Consider the following 15,730-nt stretch of genomic DNA (forward strand, 5'->3'; position numbering starts at 1 on the left):
GAAGCAAAAATAGCAGGGGTCTTTCTGAGTATGAATCTTATCTGAATTACCCTTTGTTTTCGTCTCTGCTTCCATTGACTAAGCTTTGTTTAATTTCCAATATGAGCATGCTGTGCTTCTGTGGGTAAAGATAAATGAAATCCTAGCTCGTTTATATACCCAAGACTGATATTCTCTACTTCTATTGCCATATAAGGTATTGGTGTTGTTGTTTTTCTGTTTGTGCTTTTTAAGTACATGTCTGCTGTCTCCAGGGAAGAATCTGAATTCCACAATTACACATTCAAACTTACAAAGAACTCGGGCATTAATTTGTACCAAGAGCACCGTTATCGTTCTATTTTGAGGTTTCTGATATGGCTGTTTGCTGTTTATCCTTGGGCGGGGGAGTAATTGTAGAAAAGCATAACAGTGAAATGCTTTGTTACATTTGCTCTGTATTCATTTAAAATAGCTACTTACCACCAAAAAGTAAGTTTAACGTATTGGGTTATTCGGCTTCTCTTTGCTTCCAATTGCATAGGCAATGGCAGTAAGTTAAATAAATAGGGGCCGTTTTCACAATCTTGTAACATCCGGAAAATCGCTCAAAACTCACGACACGAAGTGTCTTCCTAGTGTGATTTCCTGTCATGATCCCGTTTAATGGCACAATTTCTGACGGGGGCATGTGAAAACGGCCAGGATTTGCCACATCAGAAACAATTGTACATCCAAGTACAACTAAGCCAGACTAGTTAACCACTTCAAAGAGTTCTTCCTTGGTTAGAAAGTGTGGGTCCAGGCCTCACTCTTCCTTTATGTCAAGACTGGCATGTAATCTGCCTTAGATGAAAGGAAGTTCTTCTGTTGGAAGAAGAGTAATTAATTTGGAGGAAGGCTCCTTAAGCTAAATAAAGGCTTCAGACTTTGCTCAATAGAGAGGCAGTATACATGCCACTATATCAATGACAACATCATATATCATGCCATGTACCAGGGCATCTGCTGAGCCAAACAATGAGCAGCATACTAAAGGTGGTATGCAGAAAACTAGATCCTGAGTATGTAAGCTTTTCCTACCAAAATTATATCTAAGCCCAGGGCTTAGGAAAGGCTTCGACCATTTTCTGCCTCCCGAATACTGGCAAGTGGGCTTCTTTATAATAAGATGGGGTTTACCTACTGACTGAGGAGAGGCTTGGGAAAAGTATGCTAGCCCAGCTATTCCTTCTTCCCAACCCCTTTTCAGCTGCCCCTTCTAGTATGCGTGGAGCTAATGCAACCTGTCCTTGGAGGAGTGCAAGTGAGGAGAATTCTGTTTTGGTACAATTGTGTTTGGAGATCTTAAATACTTGGAGGACATTAGTATAATTTTAAATTTGGCAAGGCAATTTTTTAAGGACATTATCCCTGGAAGTGAGGTTGCATGTCTTGGTGGTATTGTGGTGTATCCAGTGCCATAAGTGATTGATGATGTTGTGCTTTTTTGTTTTAGGGTCCCACTGGAGAAACTGGCCCAATTGGTGAAAGAGGTCACCCTGGTCCTCCAGGCCCTCCAGGTGAACAAGGCCTTCCAGGTGCTGCTGGGAAAGAAGGTGCTAAGGTATGAGTGTGAGTGTGTTTAATTTTACTGGATGCATGAAAATCTGTACTGTCCTGAGACATAAAATGTGCAGAATGTGTGGGTATTTTTCCAGTATGATGGCAGTTTGTTACAGCTACACAGATATTGTATGGGTTTTTTATCAGTTAATGCAAAGTGTGGGTTTATTATTCTGTTTTTATGTATATTCTGTTTTTCCTGTCCAAATGGATGAATTCAAAGCAATTAACATTAAAACATATACATAGAAAATTAAACAGTGGGACCAAATAGTTTGGTAGCCTTACAAAAATCCTGTTAAAATTGTTTTCTGTCAAAGTGATGGCTTCTTTTTTCAGATAATATTTGGCAACAGTTCTCCTATATGCACCTGCAGATCTTTCTTTGCAGAGCAATCGTAGTCAGAACAAGGTGTCTCTCAGATCTCAAAATATTAGGAGGTTCAAAGGGGGAAAAGATGCTTCATAAGACACATTGGTCCTAATCTGCATAGCCCAGGCAAGCCCAATCTTGTCAGATCTCAGAAGCTAAGCATGGTTGACCTTGATTAGTAATTGGATGGGAGACCTCCATTGAGGACCAGATTGCAGAGGCAGGCAATGGCAAACCACCTCTGTTAGTCTCTTGCTTTGAAAACCTCAGCAGGAGGTCGCCATAAATCAGCTATGACTTGAAGGCACTTTTTACCACCAAGACACATTGAGCCAAAGCTCTAAAGGTCTCAAAACTTCAACAGCAACAAGATTTTGAACATAAACTAGCCGAAGGAAAATGAGCAAATGTATCCAAATACCTCTTAAGTATGGAAATTGGTTCAGAATGGCAACAGAAAATCATTAGTCTGTAGTGCAACCATGAAGTTATAATTTAAACCAGATTTTTTAAAAAAAAATACTGGACAAGATGGAACATTGTGCATTGTAGCTTGAGAGTAAACCCTCCATTTAAGTGTAAAATTTTTATTTCTGTACTTGTTGCATTTATAGCCCACCTTTCTCCTAATGACTCAAGGTGGAATATAAAAAATTAAAAGCCAGCAACAGATGCAATAAAAACTGTAGTTTCAAATGTTTGTCAACAAACATTTGAAACTACAACAATATCCACTTTATAGAAATACCCTCCTGAAAAGATCTGTTTTGCACATTCCACAGAGCAATATTAGTGACCATTTCCACTGCTGTTAAAGAGATGCCCAGTCACTGAACTCTGGCGGTTTTTTTCCCATTCACTCCATACATCTCCGATTTCAAAGCAGAAGGAGGCAGTTTGGCTTTCGGTTTTTCAGCGTCTTTTATCTGGCACAGGAAAGTGTGGAAAATTCCATTCTGAGAAAAGACGCCGAAAAAACGGAAGCCAAACTGCCTGCTTCTGCTTTGAAATCGGAGACGTATGGAGTGAGTGAAAAAATATGCCAGAGTTCAGTGACTGGGCTGTCTCTTTAACAGTGTGTGGAAACAGCCAGTGTGGGAGCATTCCTAACCTCAGCAGACAGGCTGTTCCAACCAAGTGGGACCCATATCAGAGAATGCTTCGGCATGGGCAGCTGCAGATCTTACCCATTTTCAGGGTAACACCTTCAAGAAGGTCTTGCTCAGATGAGCAAATTTGTTGCCTCAGAGCTTATTGGTAAAATGGTCCTTGTGATTTGTAAAAAGACTTTATAATAGCACCTTGAATTGGATCAGGAAACTTTGGTAACCATTGGAGTGACTGTAAAATAGGTCTAATATGCTCACTCTGGCCATTTCTGTATAGACTTAACCTTCTGCTCCAATTTGGCTTCTTAACATTGGTTTTTCTCAGCCTTACACACAGCATTGTGTGCCAGTCATTCTGTGCTGGTTTCCAGTCAAGTTTTCTTCATGTTTTTTCCAACCACCTTTACACCAGTGTTTCTGGAAGGAACACACCTGAAGCGGTTTTTGTGGAGTCTGTTCAGTTTGCTGCGCTTTTAAAGAACCTGCCCACATCCAACCACATCCACACCCTACTTCCTCCTACCTCCTTTTTTTTAACTGCTGCTGTTTCCACTGGCAGCACCCACCATTAAAAAACCCTCAACCTTGCAACATATCAATACTGTAGGAGACGACCAAAATGAGGTAGGAGGAAGGGCCTGTCCTACAGTAGAATTCTCATCTTGGGCCAGTCAGACACTCTAAGCCTAACCTTCCTCACAGGGTTATTGCGAGGATAAAGCGAAGGTGAGGAGAATTGTGTAATCTGCCTTGGGCCCCTGTTACTCCCCTTCCCTCCTTTCCAGGCACTTTGAGAGTTCCAGGTCTCTCAGAGAATCAGAAACGTGTCCACATGTGCATGAAAGAGACAGACAAGCATGGAGCTTCCCCATTCTGCTTTGTAAACTAATTTCCTTTTGTCTAATCAGTTGGGATCTCTCCATTAGCAATCAGCACGTTACATTTACTTATTTACTTCATTTATATCCCACTTGAGTAAGACAGGAACACTGATTTTTAGCCCAAGGGGCTAGGAAAGACTTTCCTGTAGCTGGGATTAGGGATTTTGAATGAGAGACGGGAGGAGTGTGTGTGTGTATAAGTAAAAAAGAGAATCCTCCTCTCCACTCCTGCCTAAATAGTGGCCCTAGTAAGCCTACAGGAGTTTGTTTGTTAAGGGAAGGAGTTAAAATGTTTAAAAGTTTAACCTCTGGTCTAGAAATGGTGAATCTTCAGGTTGCCCTTGCGTTATGCCACCGTGTCAATAAATCAGCATGCGTAAAAAAGAGGAGGGTATGTTGCCATCTCTGAGGTGACAAAAGTGCTTCCATGCAGAAATATGATCCTTCACTGGATCTAGTATGCAAAGGGAAGCCCAGCTTGACAACTTAGAAACAATGAGGAAAAAAAGAAGAGAAAAGCTACTAGTTTGAAAGCAACTTCTGAAAGTGCTTCAGCTAGAAACAGGACAGTAACAGAGAATATACAGAACAAGCCTTCAGCGTGTAAGGTACAGATAGTAAGGTACAGCATTCTGTATTTGCTGAAGTTTCCAAGTTGTCTTGAAGGGCATTCCAATGCAGAACGTTTCAATAGCCTAATCTCAAGGTTATTGAGGCATGGTTTCATATAGCCAGATTTTCTAACTCGGTAAGGTGGGGAGCTACCCTACCACATGCTAAATGGAGATATAAGAAAGAAAAGATTTTTTTGTGTGTGGCTGAATTAACTTTCTCCTGGGTCAGGTATAAACCCATACTCAAGAACTAGCCATCTAGAGTCAGCTGAACCTCTTACTAAAGAACCACATTAGTCATTCTGCAAAACTGGGTTGATTTGAAGCAATGCAATGATTTACCTAACCACTTCTGCAATTAAAAGTGGGTTCATTAACCCAATATTCTTTATTAACAAAAAGAAATGTAATACAGTGCTTTATTATGTCTCCTTACCTGTTAGATAAAATAGAACATTGCTTTAAAAAAAAAGTTCTCTTTTTAAATGTGGCATCATCCTCAGAAGGGTATTGTAAGAGGATATAGAATATCTGTATTAAAATTGACATTAGAATGAAGTGTGCATCACCGCTGAATTACCTGTTGTTTGTTTTTGAAACTGGGTTTTATTGGTTTTCATAGGGGGATCCAGGTCCTCAAGGTGTCTCTGGGAAAGATGGACCACCAGGACTTCGAGGTTTCCCAGGAGAAAGAGGACTACCAGGAGCTCAGGTAGAGTGTTAAGTCCTTAGCACCTTAGCTGTTATGGAAACCATTCTCGTGCAGAGCAGTGAAATTAAAATCAGGCACTTGCACTATGGATTTTTTTTTTTTACCGTTCAAAAATCAATTCAGGTTCTATTATTGTAACATCAGTTGACAAGTTTGAAGGGCACATATTTCTATTGGGTGAACTGAGCTGCCGTTTAGTGAGTTCGTTTATGTGTACACAAAGATTACTTAAGGATGCCAGACATGCACTCAGTTGAATCCCACCCTTCCTTCAGGTTGCTCGGAGGGCAGATACTGGGATGTTCCATTTTGTCCACATAGGAACCCTGTAAGGCATGACTGATGGGTATGATTAGCTCTTGGGCTACCCACTTTATTTCATGGGTAGTTGGGAATTAAAGAGTCAGAGTTGACTAGAAGATAGGTTGTCTGATTAGGACTGGTGAGAGACAGCTTCAAATACCCACATTGCTATAAAGCTCACTTCATTTGGTGACTTCAGGCCAGGCACTTTCCTTTATTGTGAGGATCAGATGGGGAGAGGAGAACTATATAAATCTGGAGGAGTTAGCTGTGTTAGTCTGTAGTAGCAAAAACAGAAAAGAGTCCAGTAGCCCCGTTAAGACTAACCAACTTTACTGTAGCATAAGCTTTCGAGAACTGTGATTCATCTGAAGAAGAGAACTGTGATTCTCGAAAGCTTATGCTACAGTAAAGTTGGCTAGTCTTAAAGGTGCTACCTTTTCTATTTATATAAATCTGAGCTCTTTGGAGGAAGAGTGGACTAAATGTGCGCAAGAGGAATTTAACAGGAAAAGTTTTCTGTGGTGAAAGTCTGGTGCACTGTAAACGCCACAAGTTGCTTTAAAAAAAAATTGAGAAAGTAGCTTGCAGAGTGTTGCTATAGAAAGTGACATTGTGCTGTGTATGGGGGTATCTCCCTTTCGTGTCTCTTGGTTGGGTAGTTGTTTTCAGTTACAAGTTCCCTCTTTGTATTACACCAGGCCAGCCCAAGCTGTGACCGATCAAGAAAAGAGGCTTGAAGAACCTTTTGTTGTGTGCCTGTAAATGCAGAAGTCAGGAGTGGACTGGAGAAAGCCATCCACCATTCTTTTTCTAGAATGGGATTCTAGTTTTCCGTTACCAAAATTTTGGGGAGAGGGCACTGTTGTTGTAAACTGCTAAAGGTCAACTGGTGGCTCATGGGCCATAACTCACCCTACTCTGGTTTTACAAGATGGCAGCACAAAGCAGAGTGTTGTTTTGTATCTCTCAGGGCCCCACCCAGTCAAGTTCTGCCCCACCCTGGAAAGGGGGCTGAACTTCCCTTGATTAATCTGCTACGAGAAAGGAGGCAATGCCAACATGGTGATAGAGATTTGGCTTGCAGCAGTATGTATAATGTCTAGTTTCAACTGTTAAGTGCTAATCAAGTGGTAGGGATGGTACGCTATTAATAAGTTTTATAAAAGCCTCAGTTGAAAAAAAAGTTTTGCCTCTAAGGAATGAAGAACCAGTGTCTGATAACGCACATCTTACACATCCATCTTCTATGGATACAGTTGCTTTTAAAGCAGTTGAGCAGTTTCCTTAAAGATATTTAAAGTCCTGTGCAGCATCACTGTTTGATGAAAAATTGATAATTTTTGCTTGTTTTTTTCCCCAGGGTGCAGCTGGCCTGAAAGGAGGAGAAGGCCCACAAGGTCCCCCTGGTCCAGTTGTAAGTACAATTAATATGCTTGAAGGAGAAAAGGGATTTTAATGAAAAACAAATATTAGTACCAACAATTACAGGGGTTTTTTTGTTCCTTCCACGTTTTTATATGTGCTCTTGTGAACAGTATTCGAATGTGTATCATTCAGATCCACCAATAGCTGTTTCCTAGTAATTATGTGAACTAATGAGTCCACAAACGCCACAGACTATAAACATGAATGGATTGGCCTATCTGAAACCGGCTGTTATCAACAGGGGGCAAATGGCCTTTTCTTGTTACAGTAGATATTAGAAGGCTGGGGAAAAACAACCTCTAGTGGCAAGAAATGGAAAAAGGGTGTAAAGAGCACTGTGGAATTCTGTTCATCTCTGCTTCCCTTCTGAAACACAGGGAAGGTAGATTATATCCAAAATTCAAAATCATATTAGAAATATAGCTGACAAATAACTGATTTTTCAGTTTTTAAAACAAGGGGATCTTTGTACACCCACTAAAGGCTCAACCACAAACCTCTTAATTATGTGGCTGCCGTGACAATTAATTCAACCTGTGCTGAATTCCAGTCCGGGAAATATGTCATATGGTTGCCACTGAGCTCTGTAAGGATTGGTTAGTAGGACACCAAGCCAAACACTTGGCTATGTTTGACTGAAGTTGCAGGCTGAATGCCAATTTGTACAAAACTTGGCATTCTCTGGCAGTTAGTCACATTACCCTCTGAGTGTCTGGACTGCAGCCCAGATCAGGTTGAATCTTTTTCTGCTGCAGCTATATTTCTGTGTGGAAAGCGGCTTACCATGTTAGCTGCCTTAGCTCCTGGAAAGGTCTGTGTTAGTGCATGACATGTTCCAAGCATTGACCTCTTAGTTTTTCTGTTGCTGAATGCACACAAACCTATGAGGCTGCCTTATGCTGAATCAGCCCTTGTCCAGTAAAGGTCACTATTGTCTACTCTGACTGGCAGTGGCTCTCCAGGGTCTCAGGCAGAAGCCTTTAGTTTTCACAGGAGATGCCAGACATTGAACTTGAAACCTTCTGTGTGCAAAGCAGATGCTGTACCACTGAGCCTATAGCCCTGTCGTTTATAGGACATCCGACCCCCCTTTGCTGGCTCAGGAGGTGCAAGTAGGTGAAGTAAGACCATGTCAGCAAGTTGTACCCAAATAATACAGGATGAGGAAAGGAAGGCATGAAATCACTACAGCTGAATTGCATGGAATTTTTGTCTTCAATCCTTGCAGTTTACCTGAAAGCTGAGCTGCATACAGCAAAAATCACAAGGTGCAACTCATGCTGGATTGAATTACTTTTAACTGCAGGTGGGAGATCACAAATTTGAATACCCCTATAAATAACTTTGCCAAAATAGAAATGGGCACATGAAGGGGAAGATGTTGTGCTGACCTTATCACGTGACTCCTCAACAACAGTCTGGTGTTGTATATTATAGTGGAAGTCTCTTCACACAGGAGTGTGGCTTTTAGTTCTTTTATCCTCTGAATCTAAACAAAGTACATGCAGGTTTGAAATCCAGTACCCCCAAGTTTTATTGTTTGTTTTCTGTTTGGTGCCACTTCTGTCTGATTCTGAAATCTCACACATACACATTTCGAATAAAAACTCTGAAAACAAACCAGCTCTAACCTCTGTGGGATGAGAATATAATTGCCATGAAATTTAATTTTCACTCTGTGGGATGCCTAATCAAAGCAAAGCAGCATTAATCCATTGCTATGGTTTTCAGTCATGCCATGTTAATATTGAAGACCCACCCTCAAGGCCCCCAACCCTCATACCGGTTTGTGATTTGGACATTTGAAGGATGCAATTGACTGTGATGGAGAAAGAAAAAGAGCATGCAGAGAGAGAGAGAGCAAAAATTGTTTTTTTCATTATTGGTATATATATCTAAAACAAGATTGGGAAAGAAGGTGGCATGGTATAGCCCGATCTCATCAGATCTCAGAAGCAGTGCACAGTTAGTACTTGGATAGGGGTCCACCTCGGAAGACTCTGCAGAGGCAGGCAACGGTAAACCACCTCTACATCTCACTTGCCTTGAGGTTGTCACTACATCTCACTTGCCTTGCTGGGGTTGTCTTAGGTCGCTTGTGACTTGATGGCACATACATATGGGATTGCTTTACCTTGGCACAATAAAATGGACCCTCTAATCCAAAAATACGTAGAGGGTGACTTTTTGAGGACAGGAGACACTTTACAGTCTTTATAAAATATTTGTCATTCTTCGGTGAACTCCAAAGAGAAGCAAGCATCAACAGTTGTGTCTCCCACTAAGAGGCATTATTTTGCCCCTCGTGGTAAGCAACTCATGTTTAAGAGGGCCACATTTGAAATGAGACAGTCTTGAATGGCCAGAAACATTGGCTCTACCTATTAAGAGCCTGTCCACATGTTGAATTAGTGAGGTGTACACTGGAGGGCCAAACTATACATATCATTGTGTCTTGGATAGTTTTACATAGTTTTTCAGAAACGGGTTGTGTTGAACAAAGTGCATGTATGGATGCCATCATCCACACCGGCAACCTTTTCTATAGAATATTTTTTCAGAGAGTTGCTTTTTTCCCCCAACAGCAGAAAAGATGCGGGCAGGCACTTACACATTTTTCCCCAAAAAGGAAAACTGAAGGGTATGATGATTTTAATTGGAAAAACAGAGACATTTGTGATTTGGCTCTTCATTGTTTGATCTGTATACCCAAATTATGATGTGTGAATGTGACAAACATGTCTACCAATATGTACCATGCATATATAGTTATTTAGGAACCAGGATTTGCTGCATTCCCTATTGTGTGTGCACTTAGTGGCAGATTTAGGGAAAGCAGAGTTCACTCCCCCACCACGGACGCATGTGCGCACACACACAAAATCTGAGCCAAGAGCCTCAGCTTTGGTGAGAGCTGCTTCACTTTATATAGTGATCTTTGGACTCTGTTCAGCAGAGATTGAAGCCTTCCTCCAGCCTAAGGAGCCTGCCTCTAGCATCCAACAGAAGAGCCACTCAAGTTGGAGACAGGCTGCTTAGACTAGGGGTCGCGCTACAAGTGACGAATGACACTTGCCTGGCAAGTGAACAGACTCACGTGTATTCCTCCCTGTTCACTTGCCATTTACTTGTTCTCCACTTGCTCTCCACTTGGAGCTCAAGTGAATGGCAAGTGAACAGGGAGGAATATACATGAGTCTGTTCACTTGCCAGGCAAGTGTCTTTCGTCACTTCATGCATGACCCTAGAGGAAGGCTTCGGACTTTGCTGAGTGGAGTGATGGGAAGCATAATGCCAATATTTTCCAATCGTGTACAAACCTCAAAAAATAAAAAGAGTTCAAGGAGCAGGAGCGGAGTTCTGCCTCCCCTTCCTTTCCTCACAGACAGTGTGAAATACCTGCAGTGAAGATGGTCTATTTGTCCCTGGGCTGTGATAGACTGAATCTCTTATGCTTACAGTCTTCAATCCAGCAAAAGGGAGTTGTTGTTTTCCTCGATCAGAGACTTTCCCATCAACTGGATGTAGAGTGGTCTCTGAATAAGTAAATGGTAGGTTTACTTATTCTGCCTTCTGCCTTATACTGCCCTTGGCCTCTTGCTAGATCAGGGCCCTTGAGATATGTGAGATGGGGGTGAGTCTAATATGTTAGACCTCCCCCCGCCCTACTTTCCAACCCAGCAAAGCGGCAGCATTTTACTGATCCATCTCTGCACCAGACATTCTACCCTGTGGTTCAGATTCCACATCATATTATGGAAGCACTTCTGTGCTGCAAAGCGTTCAGTAAAAACACTGCCTCCTCAGTGGATTGGAGATCTGCTGACAAATGAAGCTCAGCCATGTTAGGCCTCTTTGCAGATGGCCTGGTGCATTTGAGAACCATTCCCACTGTAGTTTTGGTGGGCTATACTGATACAACTCTATTCCTGGATGAAGCCCTGTGAACAAAACTCAATCGTTCCATATCTCCCAAGCAAATCTATGCTTACCTTTATGTAATGTGTAAAACTGTCCACTCTACCTCCTATAAGACCCCAGATACAGTGAAAAATCAGCTATGTTCTCAAACTACTTATGGCAATGTACAGTCTAAGAGGGTTTGTCTCCTGACATCCCCTGGAATTTGCTCACTAATAGCCAACCACAGTCGCATGAAAAAGATTATTTTATTTATTTTAAGAGATCAAAGTAATCTGATATATTCTAAGATGTCTGCCACTACCTAGCTCACTTTAATATACTCAATATGAAACTGTGGCCAATCCCTGCTCCTTGTTGAGACGTAGATGGGCATTACCTTATCTTTTGCATTTACACTTTACATATTTAGATGTACAATAAAGCACCTGTCAGATCACCATCTATGAAATTCCTCTCATTCACAGAGAAAGCTCAGCTGTAACATTCATACATCACTCTAGCAGATCTTCTCTATCTCTGAGCCACATACTATCAGAGATACCCCTTTGACAATTTTTTGGTAATTAGATGATCCATGGATATTATGTTTACCTGAGCTGTGTTGCAACTATGATGTTGAGTTTTGGAAGGGAAGAGGAGTGGGAAATGCCATTGCTTCCAGTTTGAAAATAGTGAGTGAAGGGTTTTTTCCTCATAATATGATCCAAAAATCTGTCAGATTTTAGTTAGGCTCATAAATAAGCTTTGGCAATTCCAGTCTTTCTGTACAATGTTCCTGTTTTCCCAATTTAGTTTGCACTATACAAAACAAGAGGAGAGCTCTTAAAACCCTTGGAATTGTAGTTTGCTAGGACTTTTGGGCCTTTATTCAAGACAAGGAAGGCCTAGCAAAGGTTTCTGGACCATTTGTAGGGTCCTGGAAAGCCTGGTGAACTTCAGTTGCCACAGAATTTCAATGTAGAAACTTCCTGTTGATAAATCTTCTATGCCTGCTGAAGGCCTGAGGAGCAGCTCAATCCTTCTTCCAATTCTGCTGTTGGAAGAAAAATCTTAGTGAAAAGGGACTCTGCCCGTGGAGGACTGGCAGAGAAAAATTTGGAATGGACCTAGTCTTTTCCAAGATTGCAACGAATTCTTACGAACTCTAAAAAGATTTTCTAAGAATTCTTTGGGAAATCTCAGAAAGAACTCATTCTGAACTGAGATGGGAAGAATTGTATTCTCTAGCTATAGAACATCTAGTGAGGTAAAATAGAAAATGATTTCATTGGGTCCCTGTTGCAATAAGAAGAAATCAAAGGTCCTGATGAATTCAATTAATGGCATCTTCAGGAATCTCAGAGCTAGAACCTGAAAAAGGTACTGTCAGTGCTAACAGACAGTAGTGTATTAATAGTGGGAGGAGTGGAACCAACATTCTTCCATCATTAGGCAGCTTCATATATATGGGTGGTGTGGTATCTCACTGAAAGAATTAAGGCTTCAGCCAATCTCTTAGAAATGCTGTTATTTAGATCAGCTGCTTTAGAACTGCAATGATTTTTCTTTTTGTTCCAGGGTTCACCAGGTGAACGTGGCCCAGCTGGTACAGCCGGCCCAATCGGTTTACCAGGACGGCCTGGCCCACAAGGTCCGCCTGGGCCAGCAGGAGAAAAGGGAGCTCCGGTAAGTAATTCTGAAGAAACAGTGCAAAAGACTGTTATATTACAGAAGTTTTTACTTTTCATACCCAATAATGTTAGCTCTTCACACTCCACTACCTTTCTATTGCATATGTGCTTAGCATACATGTTAAACTCCCTTTCCATTTACTATAGAGTACCACAGAAATTTAATTAAACTGGATGACATTTTGGCACACTTTATCAAACTCGAAGGCTGAGGAAGAGGGGCTGAGCAAAGCTGATCATTATGAGCACAATAGTGTCCACCTTTGATTATAAAATATTTTGTCAAACCATAACATGAATTTAAAGGTAGTGCCCGAATGCTCAGTTTTACAAAGTGATCCTTTATTTCTCATTTTCATTACCAGTTATTCCTATCTTCCTATCCTCTGCTATCTTTCTATTCAAGCATCTCTCAAATACAGGGAATAAAGATTTTGTAGCTTTTAATTAGAGTTTTTTGCAAGATCAATTTTACATCGATACCTCAATACTTGTGCATGTTAATTGTATTTGTAATCACTGTTGGTGTCAATACTGATACATATATTTGGGAAACATTTTGTAATAAGGTAGAGGACCACTAAGAATCACAGGGTGATTGTGGTCATTGGGAATTCTCTCCCTTTCTCCAATATTCCAATAATATGAGACCTCCGAACTTCAGGAATAATAGTTGCCTGTTCACCTACCCCTGTTCACTTCCAAATAACCAATAAGTACAGGTCAGCATTGAAATTCTACTTCTTTGTGTAAAAAACTGAAAGGCATGGAAGAAAATGGGTGGGATTCAGTTGATGCCATGCATCATTAGGAATGACTAATTCCTGCTCTAGAAATTTTCCTCTGTGTCTTTGATTAAGTTAAATGAAATTAGCATGGAACTTAGAAATCCATCCTGCTCCTTAGGTTCAAATGAATGAGCACCAAGTGCCTTTAAGAGATTACTTTTGACTCCAGATCAAAGTGGACATAGGATACCTTTTAAAAACAAAAGCATTTGAAGACTTGGATAACTGGATAAAACAGCTTTCTGATTGCCTATTTGGGTCCTTGTCCTATTATTTTGCCACCAATATTTGTTATACAAAAAGCATGACTGAAAACATGCAAATATGGATAGTTACACTTACAACTCAGAGTACCAGCAATACATTATGGATTTCAAGAAAACACATGTGTAAACTGCTCCATCATATTCTTGAAATAAAAGAAGTTCAGTTAAGTTCTCCCACTAGGTTTCCTTCAGTCCTTTTCATACACAACTTACAACTGCAGACACTGGCAAATCCATTTCTGTTTTGGTCTTCTTTTCCAACCATCATTGTCCTACCATCTCTTACAGGAGATCTTAAAGACAATATCTGCCTCCTCCTATGAATTAAATAAAATGAGCTGCCTGATTTTATACATACTTACCCCGAAGTAAAACCTACTTTCAATGAAATTTTCTTCCTAATGAACATGCTTAAATCCAGGCAGCCTCCTTTCTGAAGTTCTAATCCTATGCACTCGTATATCTAGGAATAAATTTTAAAAAAGAAGTAGGCTCATAATCAGACTTAAGCCCCACTGAATGCAACATCCCAGTCTTACGAATATTTGCTTATCAAGGTTAGGTTGTACTGTCTTCAGTGGGACAATTTCAGGACTGTATGCTGTATAATATTGCTGCCTTAGTGGAACTTTTTGTTTCTTCATGTGACCTCTTCACCTTTTCTCTTTTTCTCTCATTCTTTCTCTCCCACACGCACATAAACAAAGCACACTGACAGAGCTGACAACACCAAAATTGTGGGACAGAGATAAAAACGAAGAAAGTATAATTGATATAATGGTCACAGCAGGAGACACATGCAGAAGGCAAAAAGAACATGATGGACACAGAGGGGACATAGGTGTAAAGGGGAGATACGCACATGCATACAAAAAGGGGCAAAGAAAGAGATGGATGTGAGCTCAAAGGTGGCAAAAGGGTCAGAAGAAGATAAAAGACACAGTGAGACATGGGAACACACAGAGGTTACTGACCTTGCTGAGTCTGTTCCACTTCTATTTCTGTCAAACTAGCTGAAATGGCATCATTTAAGGCAGATTTTTGCCACTGTCCTTCATGCTTGGAGAGAAAGTGTCCTGTCTGTGTATAGCCATGCCATGTTTATTTGGTTGGAGTATCACTGATGCCACAGTGTACTGAAGTTATAATGCCTTAGTGCTAACTTGTTGTAATCTATCCTCTAGCCATGTTAACCATGTTCTCTCCAGTGTATAATTATTGCTCTCCAGGCCCCAAGACAGGACCTCTCACCTTATCTCTCCTAAAGTATGCTTCTCCTAGTTAGACATGACCTTGAGTGTCTAGATGCCAGTTTTGCTACTTTGCCAGATGCTGAGAATGTACTGGTTGTTTACTCATGACTATAAGGGTTCTCACAGAATCCGTGTAATCTTGAGCGCCAAAAACCTAACCGTTGCTGGAGTGCAGGAGTTTTCAAGTATATCATAGCCCCTATGTTTTGATTCCTCACTTCTACCAAGCTCTGTGATAGAGTGCAGACCTGAACTGTAAAATCCTGAATAAAACCTTTTCTATTGGAACAAATGCATGTTCACTGGAGAGGGACTAAGGGATCTACCTGCCAGGGACTGACAGAAAGCTAGGTAGGAACTTCCAAACATCTTTCCAAGTTCCAACTTAGAGTCTCTCTACATGAAGCATGTAACACGTGGAGAACATGTGATGGGAGATCCAATGTTAGCTTGGAAGGGTAGTTTGAAAAGACAGTTGGCTGCAGGGCAAAGGCTTTGCTATACACTGGAGCCTTGTGAAGGGGCTGTGAAATGCCAGAAGGGAAAATTCAGCCCATTATAACCTCTCCAGGTCCAAGCTTGGCTTTGGAAGGCAGCTCCAGCCCATTTCCATTCCTTGCTGCCCTGTGGTTGCAAATGCGATCCCACACAGTTTTAGACTGGAGAAGTGAAATTGACAGAGTATTAAAGAAGGTGAAGATGAAATTAACAAACCCTCTGAGGAGCGATCTCCACTGGCTCTGTCTTTTTAAACTATGCTTCCCGGCTAACATTGTATCTCCCTACACTTGATGAACATACATCAAAATGTTTCATGTAGAGAGA

At 41.0% G+C, this 15,730-nt stretch overlaps 1 protein-coding gene across 1 annotated transcript in view; it reads left to right on the top strand.

The window, feature by feature from the left end:
• COL11A1 (collagen type XI alpha 1 chain) overlaps nucleotides 1–15,730 on the top strand; it is a 368,205-nt gene that overhangs the window by 261,590 nt on the left and 90,885 nt on the right. Inside the window, exons 39-42 of the mRNA XM_054980352.1 lie at nucleotides 1,478–1,585; nucleotides 5,184–5,273; nucleotides 6,940–6,993; nucleotides 12,486–12,593. Coding sequence (XP_054836327.1) covers nucleotides 1,478–1,585; nucleotides 5,184–5,273; nucleotides 6,940–6,993; nucleotides 12,486–12,593 — 360 coding nt within the window. The remainder of the gene's footprint in view (nucleotides 1–1,477; nucleotides 1,586–5,183; nucleotides 5,274–6,939; nucleotides 6,994–12,485; nucleotides 12,594–15,730) is intronic.

The sequence above is a fragment of the Eublepharis macularius genome, chromosome 5, assembly GCF_028583425.1.
Source record: "Eublepharis macularius isolate TG4126 chromosome 5, MPM_Emac_v1.0, whole genome shotgun sequence".
Lineage (NCBI taxonomy): Eukaryota > Metazoa > Chordata > Lepidosauria > Squamata > Eublepharidae > Eublepharis > Eublepharis macularius.